At 38.7% G+C, this 23,167-nt stretch overlaps 1 protein-coding gene across 1 annotated transcript in view; it reads left to right on the top strand.

Annotated features, from left to right (window-relative positions):
- The first annotated feature begins 1,706 nt into the window (after positions 1–1,706).
- LOC132101336 (probable G-protein coupled receptor 149) overlaps positions 1,707–23,167 on the top strand; it is a 29,099-nt gene continuing 7,638 nt past the window's right edge. Inside the window, exons 1-3 of the mRNA XM_059506218.1 lie at positions 1,707–3,087; positions 3,875–4,058; positions 4,297–4,736. Of these exons, the coding sequence (XP_059362201.1) occupies positions 2,149–3,087; positions 3,875–4,058; positions 4,297–4,736 (1,563 nt within the window). The 5' untranslated portion in view covers positions 1,707–2,148. The remainder of the gene's footprint in view (positions 3,088–3,874; positions 4,059–4,296; positions 4,737–23,167) is intronic.

Here is a 23,167-nt window from a genome sequence, read left to right as displayed (position 1 = left end):
ATTAATAAAAGTAAACTTCCAAATAATATGAAATTATCAGTTTTTTCTTACTTGAATGCTGAAAAAACACATTACTCAAGCTTTAGCCTTGAGCATGTCAGTAACAGAGGACAAGGCCATGCTTACACACACAACGCTGTTCACCCTTGAATACATAACCTGACCAAACACATTACATGTCAATCTGATGTCTACATGCTTTGATTGAATTGTATGGAGAATTCAATAATAATGAACTACTGTAGATATTTCATGACAACATCTAATTAATTAAATCTCTCTCTCTTCCTTGCTTTATACAATAATAAACAATACTGGCCATTTAAAGAAACTTTCTTTTTCCCCATTGTGTTTCCCCATTCTTTTTCCCCAAGGTTAGATTACGAACATACCCTGGTACAATCTCATGCAGAATAATAAAAAAAAAAATTATAAATCCAGTCAATGTAAGCAAGCTTTCTAAGTGAAGCTGCTGATCAATTCTGCCCCTTACTCCAGCTGTGTCTGTGGTCTGCCTGTAGAGGTCATGAGACTGACTTTAATCATATTACAATACATACTGTTTCATATATGCAGACTGGCATTTGCTTCAATTATTTATTTTTACTTGTAATATTTATTTTAATTGTAATATTTATTTGTAATATTATTATTACATTAATTGCAGATGAAATAACAAAACATTCAGTGGATAAATTCAGCTTTAGGAAGGAATGTATTATGCTTAGTTCTCTCACTGCCCCCAACAATACAATTATTATTTGCTTCAAGGACAAATAGAAAGTGGATGTCTAAGCTTGTATATTGAAGGTGAAGGCTGATCAAAGTTAAGATTTTGATATCTGTTTGACTCATAGACAGAGTTTTATATAAAAACATTTTGAATATGGGTGTTTTTAAATAACATGGGCAAGTGCATGTTTTGAGAGTTGTCTAACTAACTTACTAATATTTTATACTGTTTATCTTAATTCTGTGAGACTGACAGACATTAAATCACTGATTTCTTTTTTTTAGATCCAATGAATTTAAAGATATTTTTGTATTATAGTAGCTGCATATTTATTATTATACTAATGAAATATGTCATTAGTCTACTGAACTATTGAAACCTAACACAGGTCTACACAGCTAATTCATAGCTACCTTTATGTAAACAATACAGCAAAAGACTGATGTATGATACACAGTGCATATACATTTCCCCAAGGAGACATTTTGGATCAGTACCAGAATTTTTTTTTTACAGAACTTATCCTAAGAGTGCAACTTATTGGACACTCCAAACTGTATCGTATTTTATTTATTTGCCTTGAATTATCTCAGAATCACAGAAATTGAATTCTGTTAACAAGTAACTTAGAAATGTTGTGATAGCTAATTTGGAAATATCAGTAATTTAGATCACAATTTTCACTGAAAAGAATTAGTTGTTTTAACTAGGGGGAAAACTATTTAAATATGCGGTTTATACCTTACTATGGTGAAACATTGTATTATATTTAACCACATTAAGTGTAAAATACATTTTATACATTTTGGCATTCAGAACATGTAGATCTAAATTTAGATGCAAATAAATTTGGATGCAAAAAGCAAGGCAATGCAAACCAATAAAAGGACTAGCACAGAGATCGCTCCCTGGCACTCTACATTTTGCTATATTTAATCGAAATATTTATGTTTCTTGCCTTTTTTTTTTTAAATAATTTGTGGCTCTTCCGGTCTATGATAATTTATTCTGGTACCTAACAAATGTAATATAGCCAAAGCCTACAGTGTTAGTCTTTTACACAAAACGCATGTTCCTCGTTCAGCAGTGACAGATGAAGGTGGCTCCACCCCTCTTCATCACCCATCTAAGAGCTCATTCATACTGAAGAAACCTAAGCGCGCGACACATCTATTCACACATGCTCGGAGAAGAAACCAAAATGCCACCGTCGTACAAGTAGCAGGCTGAATGGAAAATTGTTATATTATGCACTACGTTTGTTGAACACAAGTGCGTAAAGACCAACGGATGGGGGACTATTACACTTTGTGGAACGCTGTAGCTGGAGGAAACTTCCATGCGTTCGGTCTGATCACCGGTTCCTCTGAGAGGGAATGAGACGAGTGAAGTCGTGAAAGTTAGACCGAAGGAAAATGTCGGTGACACATGCCTCACCTTTGTCCAACAAAACCAACCAATATGAGGACGTGGACGCGGTCGAGGGCAACTGGCAGCTTATCTTTGGTTTATCCTTCGCCATCGCCACTGTAACTTGCTTGGGAGGTTTGTACTCGCTTATGTCGCTGCTCAGGATGAGAAGCAAGTCTTCCCTTTGTCTGATAGTGGCTTCTTTATCAATAGACGACCTGATCAGCGTCGTTCCGCTCACGCTTTTCATGATCTTGCAATGGAGGAGCGGAGATGCGAACCGGTCGGGCGCAATGTGCACTCTTTCTGGTCTCCTTTACGTTTTTCAAGGGTTGTCAAGCAATATGAAAGCCTGTCTCATAGTTGCCTACACTTGTTACGTGACAAAACGCTTTGGAGTGTATCAGACGGCTAACCGACCTCTCGGGGTGTTTGTGGCAGTGGTGGCGGTGTGGACTGTGAGTCTCGCGGTCAGCGTACTGCCCTTGTGTGGCTGGGGTCGCTTCGCCCCCGCTTCTCTCGGCTGTCTCCCGGAGAATGACAGCCTGTACGTGCTACTGCTGTTCGCCATTTACTCACTGTGTTTCTGCGGGCTGGTGGTTTGCTCGATTCCTCTCATATACCAGCTCATGTGCTCCACGGAGGCCCTGAGAACAATTTACCCGAGCTATTTTGAAATTGCCGGGTCGGCTCCGCTGTGTGAGATCCCCTCTCTGTCACGGGATAGCTTGGAGAAAAGTTTGGGAGCTTACAACGAATTCAACTCAAACACTGACAGTTTTAAGAACAAAACGGAGACGTATTCGTTCTCATACTCACCAGCAACCGGTCATTTCCAGAAAGATGAAGCTCAGAGTTCACGACATTCCCCTGTGTTTTTCTCTCAGAAGCGCTTCTCGATGATTCTGGCCATGGCACGAATTATTCTGTGGATGCCAATGATGGTGAGATCTATAAAAACAATTACTTTCCACTTGAAAAATAATTTATTTGTAACACTGAGCTATTAATTATTGTTACACTGTCAAAAAGAAAATGCAGACATCATTTAGGAAAAAAGACCAACAACCACTGATCAATATAGTCAAGTTTGCAATATTTAGTTTTTCAGTATGTTCATAATGAATGTTATGGGTTAATGTTGTAGTCTAATGATCATTGATTATTGTTTGAAAAAGTGAAGAATATATTTAAAAAATCGATCCAATCCCATATCAGTTACTGGTCCAAAAACGATCACACCAAAATTTCGACTTTAGACTGCCACACTGGAAGAATACTCTGGATGGGAGTTCTTCCTATTATGAAGTCAAGGAACTTAATATTTCAAGTGCCTCAAAGCCTTTGCTGTGCCCTTACAGTGGGTGACTGGGGAAACTGTTGACTGCTTTTAGACTATAAGCAGGAGCTTCATGATGTAAGTTCCTCAGAGAACTGGCCTTTTTGAAAGAGAACCTTGCGGTTTTCGTTAGGTTTATTAGTTTTTGGAATCTTAGAAACCACAGAAAGTGCCTTATTTACTTTGCAACAGTCTAAAATGTGTTCTTCGACTATATTCATAAATATATTTTCTGTTCAACTTCATTGAAGGCAATGATATAGACTGACCTTTCGGTATATCCTGTCATTGTAAATGTTTCTTATTTTTCTGTTTTATTATTATTTGGCCTGTTGAAACATCCTGAAATGATTTTCATAAATACTTTTTACTGGCAAATGTTGCCCTTGCAGACCCAAATCCTGGTGAGTCATGCTGTTGATATGCACAGCTCGTCCTTGGAGACTCTCTGTTTTTTCCTGACCTTGCTCTCAGCGGCGGTCACCCCTGTGTTCATGCTTTCGGAGCGCTGGATCCATCTGCCGTGTGGCTGCTTCATCAACTGCCGTCAAAGCTTAGGATCAGAGGTTTCCAACGGTTTGTACACTGATAAATAACCCCATTAGCCTCATGTAGTCTGTTTTGTTTTTATGGATTTTTATATAGGTTTATTGAAAGAACCTGGTGGTTTATTTTAAACAATCTATTTAAAATGTTTTATAAATGGTATGTTTTTGTATATGTTTTCCAGAAATATCTTATTTATGTGTGTGTGAGAAATAAAATCAAAATATCTTTCCACATTGCCACATTACTATTTATGTGTTCTTTGCAGCTAAAAAAAGGAAATTTGAATTCAACCTCTCATTCCAGCAAGGCTATGACATTTACAAGATCTCCCACATCAAGTCACCTTCCTTTGAGAAACCATCTTTTAACAGTTTATACAGCTGCGATTTCTCTGAGAGCAGAGTGGCAGTGCTGGACAGTGGTCAGATCGGTAAGTTCAGCACCACGGCAGTGGAGGACAGCTCCCTCCACAGCGAGCTGCTGCTTGAAGAGAGAGCAGACAGCCAGCCTCAGAGCTCCACAGAAAGAGACGGACCATGCAGTGTCTCCCCTCATGTTTCTACCTGCGTTTGTGAGGATCTTCACCTCGACAACTCGTCTGTATTCGATGGTCCTGAGAGGAGGCTGTCCCATGAGGAGTGTCGTAAAATCGAGCTGTCTGACTGGGAGTGGTGCAGGAGTAAATCAGAAAGGACACCCAGACAGGTAAGATCACACCCATTTAATAGACATAAGAGATTTAAGGGGAGTTACTCCATTTTGTTGTCAGGTAACAAGAAAACTACAATTACAGGAAATTATATCATATTGTGTATATCATTGCAGACCCCAATACAAATATCAGATCATTTTAGTTTTTTATAAAGATGTTATGTAAGTTTTATTTTCAAAATGATTAATAATTTTCTAAATAATATTGCAAAATAATTTTAATATAGATTATTTAAAGGTGCCATAGAATGCAAAAAGCACTTTTATAAGGTGTTTGCACACAGATGTGTGTCCGCAGTGTGAAACCAACCAGCCTATAATGGTAAAAATCCACCCACTCATTGTTTTATTATACCAATAATTCATCAGTCTCTCCACACTAGCAGTTCCAGGTTTCTCAATATGACGACATAGTCAGTGAAAGTCCCGCCCACCTGTGACGCTCTCTGCCCTATTAGCATATACACTGCCCTGAGTGAGAAACAGTGGTCCGCCATTACTGTTCTCTTGCTGTAGCTGCTGGAGAAACAATGTCAACGCCAAAGAGCCATTAAAAGTGTTGTGTGTTGGGATGAACCAGTGAACATAGGTGGTTAACTTTCATTTTCGAAGGAAATGTCCCGGGAAAAAAAAACTGAAAAGTCCTATTCATTTGTGCTAACATTTTACACCGGACTGCCTCACAAACGAGGGTCAGTTTAGCGCTGGAGTTGTGCAAAGATTGCTTCTGAAAGAGGGATCAATACCAACGCTTCGTGCGTAAACATCCAGACTACAGACAAAGTAAGCATCATGCATCATGTTTTGTTTTCCAAAAGAGCTTCTTGTCTCTCTGTAAGGCTAATGTTAATAAAGCTACCATTGTCTCTGCCTGTTTTCACTGATGCTGCATTCATGTCCTACCAGAATGCTCGTAAATAGGAATGTGGTAGTTAAAAATGCATTTGGAAGCAATGTGTAGTCGGTAACATGGTCACCACCAGTTAAACCGTAACACCAGTATGCCTGCAAGCATGAGCTCTTGAAGCTTCGGCTCCGCTCTCGTCTGATAAGGGAGGCTGGAGCAGCAGCTCATTTTCATTTAAAGGGGACAAACACAAATAACCACGCGTTTTGGCTCATACCCTAAAAGTGGCAAATTCAACAAGCTACAAAAAAGTATCTCTGGGGTATTTTGAGATTAAAACTTCATATACACACTCTGGGGGCATCTGAGAACAATTTTAAAATATTGTATCAATGCATTCTATGGCACCTTTAATATATATATATATATATATATATAATTGTTTTTTCTTTTTTTTTCTGTATCTTCATTTTTGATATCCAAATCATAATAATACAATTATAATAATATCGAATTTTCTCAGCTTCACTGTAAGTACAATAAATTTTTATTGCTCTTACTATATACGGTGCTTACAGTTAAATATGTGAGTCATATGTGTTACAGGAAGGTTTGCATGAAAGTAATATTTGCCCTAAATCTATTGTCAATGCATGGTATCCACCTAATTTTTAACCTAATAGTAGACACAACCACTATTATTCTAGTTATTTACCTATAGTGACTAATGAATTAGAAGCACATTCACAGGAATATGCATCTTACTGTGAATGATTCATCCACAATTTATATATATATATATATGTATGTATATGTGTGTGTATATGTGTGTGTGTGATGCGATCTGGGAAAACCTGTCGGATGTGGTGCTGGGACATTTTCAGGAAATTCTAAAAATAGGTCATATGTAAATTTTTTGTCAAAATTAAGGTTTCATTCAATTATCATTCTATAACATCTTGTCTATCATCTCTAAAAATATCTTGCCAAAATTCACTTGTTTAGTGCAGAAAAATAGCGATTTATTGCAGCAAGCAGAAAAGACTGACTTTCATGTTAAGAACACGCTTCGGAGGTGCTTTCTCTACAAAAACATTTAACCTATCAAAATAAACCACGTAATATATATAATAAAGGTGTATAAATGCTAATTTTCCCCAGCCCTGTGTAAACTATGGCACGCAATTTCTTATTTTTTTTTTTTTTTTATTACTATTTTTTTTTTTTTTCTATTGTAAGCTGGCAGAACGCAAGAAAACAAATGCAGTTTGAAGCTGCTCACTTAGAAGACCTTGCTGGTCTCAGTCTGCTCAATCGTGGTGATGTCAGTGCCCTAAAAGATGTTATAATGGACTATTTTACATCCAGAGATAAAGGATCGGATGTTGATGTTACTAAAGAGGAGTCGTCTGATGACAGTCTGTTATATGCACAGGGGCCCGTTTTACAAAAGAGGTTAAGTGAAAACTCTGAGTATGTTAACCCTAAAATGAGGGAAACTCTAGGTTTTCTGTTTCAGAATGGGAGTAAAATTAAGTAAAATTGTGTGGTGTGGTAATAAAAAGAATCTTAATGCAAATGGAAAACAAGATTTTTTCTGAGTGTAAATCTACTGTAGCTCCGCCCTCCATCGACACATAAGGTTAAATACGACACATGTGAATAACGGCTTCAATGGTGTAGGCAATAATGTTTTGGGCACAGAAAACTAGCTTGGAACACGATTGATTGGGTTAGAGTCCGGCTTTTGCCAATCTCGTTCTTCTCACTTTTCCCACATTAGACTTTATTTTCAATAAAAATGAACAAAATGTTCTAAAAGTGGAAGTAAAATGCCTAACAAGTGTTTAATATTGATACAACTATTTATAATTGTAATAAATATAATCATTTACAATCTGTTATTATTGCATCCTGTTAATGTATAACAATACTGAGGTGCAAATGTATCTGCCAGAATAAAGTAAATTTAGCATCGAATTATTATTTACACTTAGCCTGTTACAAAGAACTGCTACTTTTACATGGTAGAGTATATCACTATTTTCACTTTAAATTTTTTCTGTAAATAGCATCTAGAGCTAATTACACTTAGCCTACTGTAAATAGGATCTATCGCTAAGAAAGTATGTTAATTCCACTTACTGTAAATAGCCACTGCCGTATTTTTCTTACTCTATTGTCAGATCATTTGTAAAATAAGAAAAATGCACTTAAAATATTATTATTAATATTATTTTACATATATTTTTTGCCCATGAGATACCATAAAAATGATTCGCTATTAGTTCATTAATCTAACGTTCTGCCAGTTTTCACCTGTGATATTATAACACTGAGAAGAATTACATTTGTACTGAGTCTGAAGTATGCAGACAGCTTTTTGGCGGGAGCTGTTGCCATGGTGAATCGTAATATCGGCGCTCCATTGATAATGGCTTTTTAAAGTTGTGGTGCACGAGCTTAACTCAGAGTCAGTCAATCAGTCAATAAACCAACTCATTTCAGCTGTTCTGTAACTGAAAACTCAAGAGTTTCCCATCTCAGGGTAAGTCAACTCAGAGTTCAAGTTTAAACTCAGAGTTGGGTGAACCTCCTTAGTGAAATTGGCCCCAGGTGCGCTGCACTTGTATTTCTAACCACAAGCTACATTATTCATGCTATCCAAACATACAAGGGGTGATCAAAAGTTCAGAGACTATGCCCATCATGGTAAACAATGGAAAACTGTCCTCTTCAGGGTAATGTTAGTCTGTTTGTGTAATGATGCAGTATAGCACTCCTGACAGACATCGATTGTTAAGTAGAAGTACAAGTGAAACCCATCTCAGTTTAAACCCGTTTTTCTCAAATTCCATTCCAGAAAATCATAGCCAACTTCAGATAGCCATAACTTGGATAACATAACATACGGACAAAATGAAAACAGTTTTGTAAAGGGCTTGAACTTAGCTTTCATATGGTATCAAAACCTAAAAAAGGTAAAATTTCACCATGTTTTCCTAGATCGCATCACATATACAAATTTTTGACATTGTAATGTTTAGACCGATACTGTAAGTCTGTTGACATATCTATACATCATCACAACTTTTAGTGTATTGTCTATCACAGACAACACATTTATGAATTGATTGATTGCTAACTTTCTTTGCAAGAATTTTTCTCCCAATTCAGTACCAGTACTACTGATGATTGTTTTTCTTCTGGCACTTCTGAATTGCTGATAACATTAAACTAGATTTTCACCACCACAGCAACCTGAATGGTTATTATTAAGTATTTGAATCACTTAAAGATAGCTGCATTGGCTATATCTCGGATTTATTTAATGTTTACATGGGTAAATCATAAAGCATTGATATGCACTGCTCTGCAGGAGCTAGACTGTGCCGAAGTGAAAGGATTATTCATGTTGAGTGTTAATGGAGCTGATGAGTTTAACAGAAAATAAATTACCTCATGCTTTCCAAAACAGATTTATCCAGTTACAATAGAACCTTGGAAAAGAAGCCATTCGATTAACATTACAATAGTGTTAATCTGAGAAAATCCCTACAAATGGACAAATTATTATGTAGATTATTTTCATTACAACACACAAACAAGCCATTTATGTGTATTTCCACACTGAATGTGTAGTGTCATTAACACAATGCACTCTGAGACAGGCAGAGGCTCTTATTCAGACACATTGACATGATTGACTGCTGTTTTGATAAGAATTGCTTTACTGGCTTGTATAGGCATGGTCTAACCATTCACACATCCAGTTCACTGTTTCAGTATTGGGTCAATTCTATTGTAAATGTAAACAGACAAGGACAGTTAAATTAATTAATAACTGATGCTACTTTGATTTATTGTGATTTATTGATTTATGTATTAAAGGTTCATAAATTGTGAATAGTGGAATATGAGGACTGGCGTTGATCTGACTTTCTTCCTCCACTAACATCATTTTGATATATGTATTAGCCTTGGAGGCACCTTGCAGGCACACTCTAATTAAAGTTATTTTTTATCAAAAATCCACAGAACCACTCCAAAATCTAGAGAAATCCCTTCCTAGGAGGAAGGAGGTTGTTATACAGCTTTAGGCCCAATCCCAATTCTATTTTATACCCCTTCGCCTACCCCTTCCCCTTGTCTCTTGAAACAGAGTGTCAAGTGGTAGGGGAAAAAATATTCCCCTAAGGATTGGGACACCACTACCATGCCCCCCATCAATGTCTACGGTAGTTATCGCCCTGATCAGACATATGCTGTGGCACTATCATGCAGTCTGTAATGATATGACGTTAGCAAATATTAGCGATTTTTTTTTTTGCAAACATTTCTTTGAGTAACATGACCATTAATATGAACTCACAATTGCATGTTACATAAAACAAATGATTACTTTTCGTTAAAATCTTTGTTTATGCTAAAAAAGCTTACATTTATGTGTCTTTTTGTTCGCTGTAGCAGCCATTTGCTGAGATAATTCATACTCCTTCGTTTGAAGGGCTATCTGGCCCTTCCCCTTACCCCTTCCCCTCCAACCAAAAGAGAATCGAGACACCCCTACCCCTTCACGTGAACGCGCAATACGGAGGGGTAGGAAAAAGGGGAAGGGCTAAGGGGTAGAATTGGGATTGGGCCTTAAACACTCTTAAAAATAAAGGTGCTTCACAATGCCATAGAAGAACCTTTTGTCTAAATGGTTCCATAAAGAACCATTAACATCTGAAGAACCTTTCTATTACACAGAAGGTTGTTTGTGGTGAAAGAATGTTCTTCAGTTTACAAAAAGTTAAGAAAGAGATGGTTCTTTGAAGAACCTATGACTGAATGGTTCTTTGTGGAAACAAAAATGGTTTTGATTTGATTTATTTTATTTTCACTACAAAATCATAAAACACAATATTATACCTTTCACAAAAAAAATGTGATGGAGAATTGCCAAAAAACCCCCAAGGGGCTTAATTGGTGGCAATATCCATAGAAACAATTCTATTTAATAAATTAAAATATATTATAAAAATGGTTCTTCTATGGCATTGCTTAAAGAACCTTTTGAAGCACCTTTATTTTTAGGAGTGAATGTATGACCAACCCTGTATTAATGTCAATGTATTTAAAATGTGTCCCAATATTTTTGTCCATATAGTGCTGGGGTTTTTTATCATGATTTCATGTGTTTCTTGGTTGTGTTGTATTATAAATTTCCTCTTCATTTTAAACTTATTTGAATTCCGGCAAATTTATCTTACTGTCTGCAAGGGCGAATTAGCTGTCCTACCTGGCTTCCTGTAGCACTGTCTTAGACATCTTACATTATGGGCATTGCAGTTTATTGCTCTGGCCACATTTGCAGTCTGCTTGAGCTTGGGCATCTGCTGAGAAAATATAGTTTTGATGTAAATTCAAGCATGGTACTGTAATAATAGAATGCTATCAATTTAATCATTTCATCTTTGCTAAGTCTCACATCAAGTAAAATGCCAAGCATCTGATGGATTGGTGTAAAGCAGGAGTCTCTAACCTTTTTTCATTTGAGACCTACTTTTTCAATATGAAAGTGGACAAGAGCTACCCATGTTATACAATACCTAAATCTCTTAAATAATAAATCAATCCAAACTGTTATACATGGTATTATACATGTTAAAATGTTCTAGAAATGTTCAAAAACTACTGATACACACACTGAAATCAGTTTTATGTTGGAGCGCTATGAACATTTTGTCTGCATAAACATTGAAATAAAAATGTGTTGCACCTAAATGGGACTCTGACTAACTTTGCTTAACACTGAGCAAACATGGGTTTACAAATTTATACTGAATACAAGTATAATGATAATTAAAATACTAAACAACATTATTAAAATAACCTCACGGCCGATATGTCAAAACAGATGATTTATTTGCAATGGTGGGGGTTGGACATCTGTCTATGTTATCTCACTCTGATTGGATGAAGAGTATGTCTTGGCCATGAGCTACTGGTAGTTCGCGAGCGACATGTTGGAGACCTCTGATGTAAAGCATGCTGCTACTCTGGAGCAGTGGAAATGTGTTACGTGGAGTGATGAATCACACTTCTCTGTTTGGCAGTCTGATGAATGAGTCTGGGGTTTTGAAGATGCCATTAAAATGTTACCTTCCTGACTGCACTGTTCAAACTGTATAGTTTGGTGGAGGATGAATATTGGTATGGGGCTGTTCTTCCGGAGTTAGGCTAGGCCTCTTACTTCCAGAAGGGAAATCTTAATGCTTTAACATGCCAAGACATTTTGGAAAATGCCTATTCCTATTTCATCATGACTCTGTCCCAGCACACAAATCCAGGTCCATAAAGACATGGTTGGATGGGTTTGTTGTTGAAGAACTTGAGCCCTGACCTCAACGCCATCAAATTATGTTTAATTAGCAAAGTTCAGGAGGAGCATGTTCAGATAATCACCTTTATTAACACAATAGTAAATATATGAAGAGCCAACTTACCTCTGAGATTACGAGCCAGACCTTCTCGTCCAACATCAGTGCCTGACCTCATAAATGCTCTACTGGTTGAATAGGGAAAAAAATCCACAGAACCACTCCAAAATCTAGAGAAATCCCTTCCTAGGAGGAAGGAGGTTGTTATACAGCTTTAGGCCCAATCCCAATTCTATTTTATACCCCTTCGCCTACCCCTCCGCCTACCCCTTCCCCTTGTCTCTTGAAACACAGTGTCAAGTGGTAGGGGAGAAAATATTCCCCTAAGGATTGGGACACCACTATCATGCCCCCCATCAATGTCTACGGTAGTTATCGCCCTGATCAGACATATGCTGTGGCACTATCATGCAGTCTGTAATGATATGACGTTAGCAAATATTAGCGATTTTTTTTTTTGCAAACATTTCTTTGAGTAACATGACCATTAATATGAACTCACAATTGCATGTTACATAAAACAAATGATTACTTTTCGTTAAAATCTTTGTTTATGCTAAAAAAGCTTACATTTATGTGTCTTTTTGTTCGCTGTAGCAGCCATTTGCTGAGATAATTCATACTCCTTCGTTTGAAGGGCTATCTGGCCCTTCCCCTTACCCCTTCCCCTCCAACCAAAAGAGAATCGAGACACCCCTACCCCTTCACGTGAACGCGCAATACGGAGGGGTAGGAAAAAGGGGAAGGGCTAAGGGGTAGAAATGGGAATTGGGCCTTAAACACTCTTAAAAATAAAGGTGTTTCACAATGCCATAGAACAACCTTTTGTCTAAATGGTTCCATAAAGAACCATTAACATCTGAAGAACCTTTCTATTACACAGAAGGTTGTTTGTGGTGAAAGAATGTTCTTCAGTTTACAAAAAGTTAAGAAAGAGATGGTTCTTTGAAGAACCTATGACTGAATGGTTCTTTGTGGAAACAAAAATGGTTTTGATTTGATTTATTTTATTTTCACTACAAAATCATAAAACACAATATTATACCTTTCACAAAAAAATGTGATGGAGAATTGCCAAAAAACCCCCAAGGGGCTTAATTGGTGGCAATATCCATAGAAACAATTCTATTTAATAAATTAAAATATATTATAAAAATGGTTCTTCTATGGCATTGCTTAAAGAACCTTTTGAAGCACCTTTATTTTTAGGAGTGAATGTATGACCAACCCTGTATTAATGTCAATGTATTTAAAATGTGTCCCAATATTTTTGTCCATATAGTGCTGGGGTACTCATTATTTTTTTCACGAGATAGGACAAAGTCAATAGAAGAGCCACTTCTACAGCAAAGTATCAAAAGTTACATCCAGCCATAAATAGCATGTCTGCTTATCAAACTGTCATCCCTGAACATATATATATATATATATGTGTGTGTGTGTGTGTGTGTGTGTGTGTGTGTGTGTGTGTATACAGTTGCAATCAAAATTACTCAACCCCTCAGAGACTGCAATACTTTACAAATACAAGCTTTTCTGAAGATCCAGGATAATATAAAAAATTGCATCTATAACAGTTTACTGGCATATTAAAAGTGATATTGTCAATATATAATGAAATATTTTTGATTTATAAGATTTTTTTAATAATACTGCTATGTCATAATTATTCAAACCCTATTCAACAATGCTGTTTTTAAATCACTTATTTGCATGGTGGGGAATAAAACAGTCTCAAAACACAATTAAGCCTTTAGAGACTCTTAAAAACAGAATTACCTTGAGCTGTTACACATACAGTTAGCCCATGCATGTGTTGAAGTTGAGTGGCAAAAATGTCAACAGAGATCTCACAAAAGCTAAAGAGAAAAAATATTGTATTACTTTAGAAGGGCTAAGGCTATATGAAGATTTCCAAGACATTGAAAATTCCTAGAGACACAGCTCTCAGCCTTATTCCTTAGCTTAAAGCGTGTTTTACCAGAAAACCTTTGAGGGTGTTGAAGAAAAAGCACAATATCATAAATTGTTTAATCAGAGCAACTGAGAAAAACCTGCAATGTATAGCCAAAGACTTGCAAGATGACCCGATGAAAGGAGGAAAACCATTTCAATGAATTGTGTAAGAAGAACACTAGACAAGTATGGCCTTCATGTTGAGACATCTTGCAGAATACCACTCTTGATCAAGAAGAACAAAAGGCCAACTTGATAAAATTCATATGCGTAGACCTGTGGAGCTCTGGGTTAATGTTTTATGGGGTGATGTGACCAAACTGGAACTTTTTGGACCTGTGGATCAGCGGTATGTCTGCTGCAAAAAAGGCAAAGCTCATAAGCAGAAGAACACCATCTCCATCGTCAAACTTGCAGGTGGATCAGTCCTGTTATGGGGTTTCTTTACTGTAGAAGGAAGAGGAAATCATGACTGTATAAAGGACATCATGGATTCTTTGAAGTATCAGGCCATTTTGACAAGAATTGTGAAGACTGTGTAAAGACACAGTGTAAAGACTGAAGCTGATGATCAATGGAGTTTCCTGCAGGACAGTCATCCCAAAGTAGAGGTCTTCACGGGTCCAAAAATTCGTGCCCGAACCCGAAAGAGACCCGTAATGTACTACACCGAACCGATCCGGACCCGTCTAATATTTCAAAAACTGGACCCGGACCCGTGTAGATCCGAGAAATGCCTACCAGGACCGGACCCGTATATTATTTAAAATCTGGACCCGAACCCGCCGGGAAGACACAGACCCGACTGGACCCGACGTTCACATATTCCACCTTAAATTACTATTACAAGTCAATAAACCTGTTGCGAAAAATACAGCTTTTTGTCTTACCTAATTTAAAGAGGCGTAGTATCTCTTCCTTGTACCTGCCTGTGATGCATTAATCCTCCAACAAGAAAGTTATTCATGTTATTCCTCTCGTTATTCCAAGTCCAAGCTGAATCCACTCATTATTTCAGCTTAAAAATCCACTTGATGTCACGGTGACGGATGACAAATGCTACTGTGCACATGTACATTCTGACTCGAGTTAACTCGCATAATAACTTCGACTGTTTGCCCTTTTGAACTATAATAATGATCGCTCGTGCAATGCCATGGCTGCTGACGTTATTTATTTGCTATCATCTGATCTCTGTGCTCTCTGCTCTGCATTGAGTCTGAATCTGACCACTAAAACTTTAAGATTAAACGGTTCATTTATAATATTATAAAAATGGGAGAAAATGTAAAACGCGGTTTGTATAAATATAGACCCAAACCCGTACGGGTCCCGGGTCGGGTCCGGGGTCGACGTGTCTCGGGTGCACTGTGAAGACCTCTATCCCAAAGTACACTTTCAAATATACTACTGCTTGGTTCAGGGATCAGTCATAGAATGTACTTGAGTGACCTGTTCAGTCTCCAGGCTTAATTCTCATTGCAAATATCTGGTTGAATTTGAGGAAAGCAGTGGCAATGTGTAAACCAAAGATTATCAGTGATCTGGAAGCTTTTTCAGGTGAGGAATGGGCCAAGACTGTAGTAGAGAGATGACAGAAGCTTCTAAACACTTACAGACAGCGTTTATTGGTGATTTTATAGAAGAAACGATTCTGCACAAAGGGGGTTGAATAATTTTGAACATGAATGTTTAGAGTCAATTTGAATTTTATCATGATTCATCAATGTTCCATTCTCAGAATTACTCAAAAGTGTATTAATCAACTCTTTCTAATACTTTACTGATGCCTTTGTTTAATTGATTTCATAAAATGTTGTTCTCGGCAGCAAAATGTCTTGCAGGTCAAGGGGGTTGAATAATTTTGATAGCATATATATATATATAAGACCTCTAACACTAGCTTGCTCTGTTCTTTTTCTATTCTGTTTTCTTTTTATTTATTATATTATTTAAAAGCCCTTGCTACGTGTACTGTTAAGCTAACTAGACTTGTTATAGCACTTATATATCATTGCTCTTTTTGTTGTTTTTGATTGCTTCCATTGTCCTCATTTGTATCGCTTTGGATAAAAGCGTCTGCTAAATGAATAAATGTAAATTAATAAACGTATTTGTATCTTGTTGTTGCAATCCTTTGAGGCATTCAAGATGTTCATTGGTGAGGCGGTTTCTCTGTTTCCTCTTTATGGTGTTCATGGTTGAGAATGTTGACTCACAAGTGTGTATGCTCACAAAGAAAGACATAACTTTTTGCACAAGTGGCTTCAAAGTGGTAAAATCTTCTTCAGACACCAAACTACATAAGTGACAAAACACCTGATCTGAGTTCCAATTTGAAATTGTCTTTTGTCTGCAGTTCTACCATTTCACTTTCTAGAGCAGCACAGAGTAGGGCAGAGCAGAGTGATAGATGGAGTGAGAGATGACACATCCACATGGAAGGAGTGTTCAATAAAGTTGAAAATTTCCTTGTGCTCAAGCTAGAGGTCTTCACAGTGCACCCGAGACCTGTTGACCCGGGACCCGTACGGGTTCGGGTCTATATTTTAAATGATCAGCCGGGTCCGGGTCGGGTCCGAATCTATTACCTCGGGTCCCGAGTCTGTTTAACATTTTGTGTAATACCTGTGTGATCGGAGTCATCGGACTCGGAGAACACCCGGCCGTGATCAAACACTGATTGTGTTTTTTGTAACTTGCAACTTGTAAAATTACGAAAAGAAAAGAGTGAGCCAAAAAAACGATCTCTCTCTCTCTGCCTTTAGAAGCACCAAAACCACCAAACCGCGTTTTACATTTTCTCCCATTTTTATAATAATATAAATGAACCGTTTAATCTTAAAGTTTTATTGGTCAGATTCAGACTCGACGCAGAGCAGAGAACACAGAGATGTTATCAAATAAATAACGTAAGCGGCCATGGCATTGCATGAGCGATCGTTATTATAGTTCAAAAGGGCAAACAGTCAAAGTTATCAAGCGAGTTAACTCAAGTCAGAATGTACATGTGCACAGTTGCATTTGTCATCCATCACCGTGACATTAAGTGGACTTTTGAAGCTGAAATAATGAGTGGATTAAGCTTGGACTTGGAATAACGAGAGAAATAAAATGGTAACTTTCTTGTATGGGGATTGTAATGCATCACAGGCAGTCAGGTACATGGAAGAGAGACTAAGGCTCCTTAAATTAGGTAAGACAAAAGGCTGAGATAAAAACGCCCAACATGAATTTGGATCTCCATCATACAATGGCGGGTTATTGGCTTGTGGCTCGGGCTCGTGATTGTGGTGAGAGAGAGACATGGGAACCACAGAAGTAGAGGACGACAGAACATCTTCGGAATTCGTGGAAGCGGACGCTTAATTCGGCCATTTGGGCAGTGAGGGTCTCCACCTTCTGAGTGGTGGATGAGAGCTGGCTGGCTTGGTGGCCGAGGAGAGCTCCGTGATGAGGCGATCGAACAAATTCCTCACCCACTGGATCCATCAGTTGGTCAGTCTGTACTGTTAAAAACAAGTCCGTGATCCAAAAAGAGATTCAAGAGATTCAAGCTTTTTATTCGTCACATACAAAATTATATATAGCATATATAACCAGCAGTGAAATGTGAGTCAGGTCCGCTCCATGGACAGTGCAATTATTAAAGAAAACAACACTGATGAAAATATACAGTACATAAATATAGCTATGTAAGAATGAAATAAAAGTAAACAATCAAAAATATAAGAATAAAATATAAAAAAGATGTATATTGTAGAATTAAATATTGAACGCAAAATAATGTGCATGAAAGTAAACTGTAGTCTTAAATATTAAGATGTACAGGGATGTACAATGTGCATATGTGCATTTTACTGTAGTCTTAAATATTAAGATACACAGGAATGTACAAGAAGCAAATGTGCAAACAGGGTGACACTGTCAGTGTCTCTATGTGAGGTAGTGAATGATGAATATCTTACTGATAAAGTGAACATTAAGTGGAGACATGAAGATGTTAAGAGGCTGGTTTAGAGTTTAGGAGCCTGATGGCCTGGGGGAAGAAACTCCTCCTGAGTCTCTCGGTTTTTGCCATCAGGCTACGGTAGCACTTAACAGATGGCAGCAAAGTGAAAAGATCGTTACTGGGGTGGGTGGAGTCTTTGATGATTTTAGCAGCTCTACTTCTGCAGCGTTTTAGGTAGATGTCCTGCAGAGAGGGGGAGAGCAGACCCTGAAATGCGCTCAGCTAAGCGCACAACTCTCTGCAGGGCTTTGCAGTCTTGACTGTAGCTGTTCCAATACCACACTGAGATACACTGAGTCAATACACTTTCTATAGCCACAGAACAGAAAGTTTTCACGATTGCTGGTGAGACCCTGAATTTCCTCAGCTGTCGCAGATGGTACAGTCTTTGCCTGGCTTTATTAACCTGTGTTTGAATGTGAGTAGTCCAAGTCAGGTCCTCGGAGATGTTTACACCAAGGTACTTGAAGCTGCTCACCATCTCCACAGGTATCGCGTTGATCATAAGAGGAGTATAGGGCTGCTGCTGTCTCTTCCTGAAGTCCACAATCAGCTCTTTAGTTTTGCTCACATTCAGAGAGAGACAGTTGTCCTGGCACCATGATGTTAATTTCTCTACCTCGTCCAAGTATGCGGTCTCATTATTGTTGTGAATGAAGCCCAGAACCACAGTACCATTAGCAAATTTGATTATAGATGTGGAGTTGTGCGAAGACACGCAGTCATGTGTGTAGAGAGAGTAGAGCAGGGGACTCAGGACACAGCCCTGCGGGGCTTCTACGTTCAGGGTGATGGAGCTGGAGGTGTACTGCCCTAGTTTCACCACTTGAGGTCTGCCGGTGAGGAAATCAAGAATTCATTTGCAGAGTGAAGAATTCAGGCCGAGGTCTATGAGTTTAGAAGCTAGCTTTAAGGGGACTATAGTATTAAAAGCTGAGCTATAGTCAATAAATAGCAGCCTTACATAGTTCCTGTTATTGCTGTCAATGTGTGTGAGAGAAGAGTGCAGGATGTGAGAGATGGCATCATCTGTGGATCTGTTTGGGCGATAGGCAAACTGAAGAGGGTCCAAAGTATCCGGTATGGAGGAGCAGATGACGTTTTTAACCAGTCCCTCAAAGACCTTCATGACTATTGATGTGAGGGCAACTGGACGATAGTCATTCAGACAAGAGGGTTTAGTGTTCTTAGGCACAGGGATGATGACAGATTTTGTGAATGAGGTGGGAACCACCGATGTAGCAAGAGACTCATTAAAAATGGATGTAAACAAACCAGCGAGCTGACCAGTGCAGGACCGCAGAACACGGCCAGAAATCCCATCAGGTCCGGCTGCTTTCCTTACATTCACTTGCTTTAGTGCCCTCCGAACCTCGTCCTCCGACACGGTGATTGCATGATGATCGCTGCTCTGACTGCTGCTTCCTGACGCGCTGATCGGCAGACTCGCACTGCTTAGATTGCTTTCAAAGCGGCCGTAGAAAGTGTTTAGCTCGTCAGTCAGCGACGGATCTGCTCTCACCTCTGCAGAGGATTTATGTCCAAAGGCACAGATGGTCTTTAGTCCTTGCCACATGCGTCGGGAGTTAGCTGGAAATGTGACTCTATGCGTTCCCTGTATCTGTGTTAGGCGGCTCTTACTGCGCGCAGGAGAGCATAGCACGATGCTTTGCACTCGCTCATGTTTCCCGACAGAAAACCGTCGTTGTAAGCAGCAGTGCGTTTGTTTACTGCTGCACGGATTGATCTGTCCACCCACGGTTTCTGATTTAAGAAAGTCCTTAAAGTTATTGTATCCATAGCTTGTTCGGCTAGCGTCTTTACAAAGCTTAATGCTACATCCATGAACTCGCTGAAGTCAGATGATCTTGCGCGAAACATGTACCAGTCTACTTCATCAAGAGCAGCCAGTAACGTTGCTTCTGATTGGGCGGACCATCGCGTCACCACCCTCTGCACCGGGGGATCTTGAACGAGCCGTTGTTTATATTCCGGTGTGAGGAAAATGGCGGCATGGTCCAATTTGCCGAAAGCCGGTAGTGAGCGAGCTTTGTAGCCATTCTTAAACTGAGTATAGCAATGATCCAGTGTATTCGGTCCTCTTGTTGGACAGGGTACATGTTGATAAAAATTAGGCATAACTTGACTGAGTTTGGCTTTGTTAAAGTCCCCAGCAATGATAATAGCAGCGTCAGGATGTTTGTTGATGTTGCCGCTGAGCGCATCGTGAAGCTCAGACAAAGCCAAGCCGGTGTCTGCTTGTGGTAGGATGTAAACAGCAGTTATGATGATCGATAAAAACTCCTGAGGCAGATAGAATGGGCGGCAAATAATGGATAAATGTTTCAGATGAGGCGAGCAGGAGCGTGACAGAGTGGAGATATTCCTGGGGTCACACCATTTCTTGTTAATCATGAAACACACTCCTCTGCCTTTGGATTTGCCGGCCTCGGCTGTCCTGTCCATCCGTAAAACAGAGAAGTTTTCAGACGGCGTTACAGCAGCGTCCGTGAAACAGGTCAGTGAAGCGGTGTCCAATGTCCAAAAGTGTTTCCTTTTCATATATGATTAGTGCAGAGGTAATGTGTGTAAAAAGAGAAAGCAAAAGTAGGTAAAAAAGTAAATAAAAACATAATCTAAGCGGAGCGACCTGGACGGCGACCGGACTCGGCGGCGCCATCTATGAGTTTTTTCAACAGCAGGTGAAACAAAAAAATCTACGTTTATTAAAAAACTGAGACAACAAAAAAACTCAGTCGATTAATCAGCTGGATAGCAAGACCACCAGTAATCAGTAAGCTAGATCAGCGCGGAGTCAACCCGGCTTCTGCTGAGACAGCGGTGAAGAGAAGTGGTGAACCAGCAATTGTTCTCCACTGAATTCCAGAGGCTGAGGACAGGCAGGTAAAAAGGAGGGATGACCAAAAACAGGAACACCAGACCAACTAGACTAGAAAAATAAACATAACAAGATTCAGAGTCAGAAACATGAAAGGCACTGAGATGATCTGAGCTTCAAAATAATGCTTACAGTCTGACTCAAGACAACAAACAAAAGGGCATGATAAAGGGAAGATAATGAGGACAAAACAGGGTGCAGGTGAGGAAGAATTAGCTAACAGGGATAAAAAGAGTGGCGGAGTAAACATCATGATGACAGTGGAACACATGGTGAGCCGTCAAAACAAAAGGCCATGTGCTTGTCCAAGACAGACCCCATCAAGATCAAACAGATGTATAACACCTGCAATGAGTAACACTGATAAAGTGCATGCGTCTGTCTACATATATCCATCCATTTTTTTGTGATCTTGATTTAATATACTGTAAACAAATTATAAGAGCAGGTAATTCAGTAAACATTACTCAATTATTGTAAATGGGCAAATGTAGTCAGCTTAGATGGTCTTTCTGTAGAAGGTATTTTTGTAATGGGGAAATTATTAGTTTTCACAGTACAGAAATCAATTTATTTTTAAAAGATCTGAGAATTTTTTTTAATTATATGACCCATTTAAACACACAAAGCTGATCTTTCTTCAGCAGTCTTATGTTTTCTTCCCTTTTGGTACCAGTCGGTATGATGAAAACAATTTTCTGTTTTTAAAAGCCTTTTGCTATGAGGAATATATTGTAGGATTTCTGACAACAAGCAGTTCCTCTATGTACCCTGCTGCAGTGGGCTCTACTGCAAGCCATCACTTTGAAACAGTGGGTAAAAAAATACAGTTGGGATAGTTTAGGCTCTTATAATGTTTGGGGCCAAAACAGCAGGTTTATAAAATACTCTCTTGTGACTTGGAAACCCCACTGGGCTTTTGCAGCACAGAAGACTATGACTGTCGCTGTGTATCTGCTACTGAAGGCAGGAAGCTAGATCACAACTTAAGGCTGATTTATACTTCTGTGTCGAACCTACGCCGTAGGCTATGTGTAGTACACCGTAGCCTGACGTACACCTCTCCAAAAATCTAACAGCGCATCAATTCTATGCGGACCGCAAGCGCTGTTATTGGTCTGCTAGAACCCCTCCCTCCTTATGTACTTGAGTTTTGTGTGTGTTTATGTGCACTTTAATATATTTTAATGTAACACCTTCTTATATAAAATAAAACAAAGCAAAGAACAAGTGTCTTATAATTTATCATACTACACAGTATTATACATCACTAGTTGTCCGCGACCAACAATGTTTATCTGCCGTGGTAAAAATCCTTTGATTGAAAGAATGCCATCTTCTCTTGTTCCGTTGTCGTCTCCTTTTTGTAGTTTTAAATAATGATTTAATGATTTAATATTTATTTGCCGCCATGACGGCTATAATGCTTCTCTGAAAAGCCACTTTTTCTTCAGGCTTTTGTCGCGGTACTGTGGGTTACACCAGCAACATGCCATTGGACACTGCAGACTAGAGGTTTGCATGTGTACTGCACGTCGACATGGACAATGGGGCAGAAGTGTAAATGAAAACTGACGCATAGCCTATGCCGTAAAGGCTATGGTGTAGGTCTGACGCAGAAGTATAAATCAGCCTTTAGGCCTTCAGCTCCTCTGGTGGCAGTGACCCAGAGTAGGAGGAGAGATCTGACCTAGTACCTGGGGCAGATTAGTAATTGTGAGTATATTGAGTATTCAGGTTCTACTATTGAGGTCAAAAGTTTATATCCCCCTTTCAGAATCAGCAAAATGGTAATTTTACCAAAATAAGAGGGATCATACAAAATGCATGTTATCGTTTATATAGTACTGACATGAATAAGATTTCAGATAAAAGATGATTACATATAGTCTACAAGAGAAAATAATAGTTGAATTTGTTAAAATGACCCGTCCAAAAGTTTACATCCCCCTGATTCTTAATACTGTGATGTTGTTGTTGTTGTTGTTTGTGATTGTTCTTCATGAGTCCCCTTGTTTGTCCTGAACAGCCTGCAGTTCTTCAGAAAAATCCTTCAGGTCCCACAAATTCTTTGGTTTTCCACCATTTTTTTACAGCATTATGGAAAAACTAGGCCACTCACACATGTAATCATAAACATCATAAAAGGCCTGGGTCTTGTTTGCATTTGCCATTTTCTCTGTCTGCTTTCCTGCCTCGACCCTGATTTGGTTATTATCCTTCTTCGCCCCAGTGCCTCTAACTCATCCAGTGGGTGAATTCACATGCAGCTTTATACCCTTTCCA

Source organism: Carassius carassius, chromosome 23 (genome assembly GCF_963082965.1).
Source record: "Carassius carassius chromosome 23, fCarCar2.1, whole genome shotgun sequence".
Taxonomy (NCBI): Eukaryota; Metazoa; Chordata; class Actinopteri; order Cypriniformes; family Cyprinidae; genus Carassius; species Carassius carassius.
The sequence above is the reverse complement of the archived record's forward strand: the minus strand, read 5'-3'. Positions and strand labels throughout refer to the sequence as shown.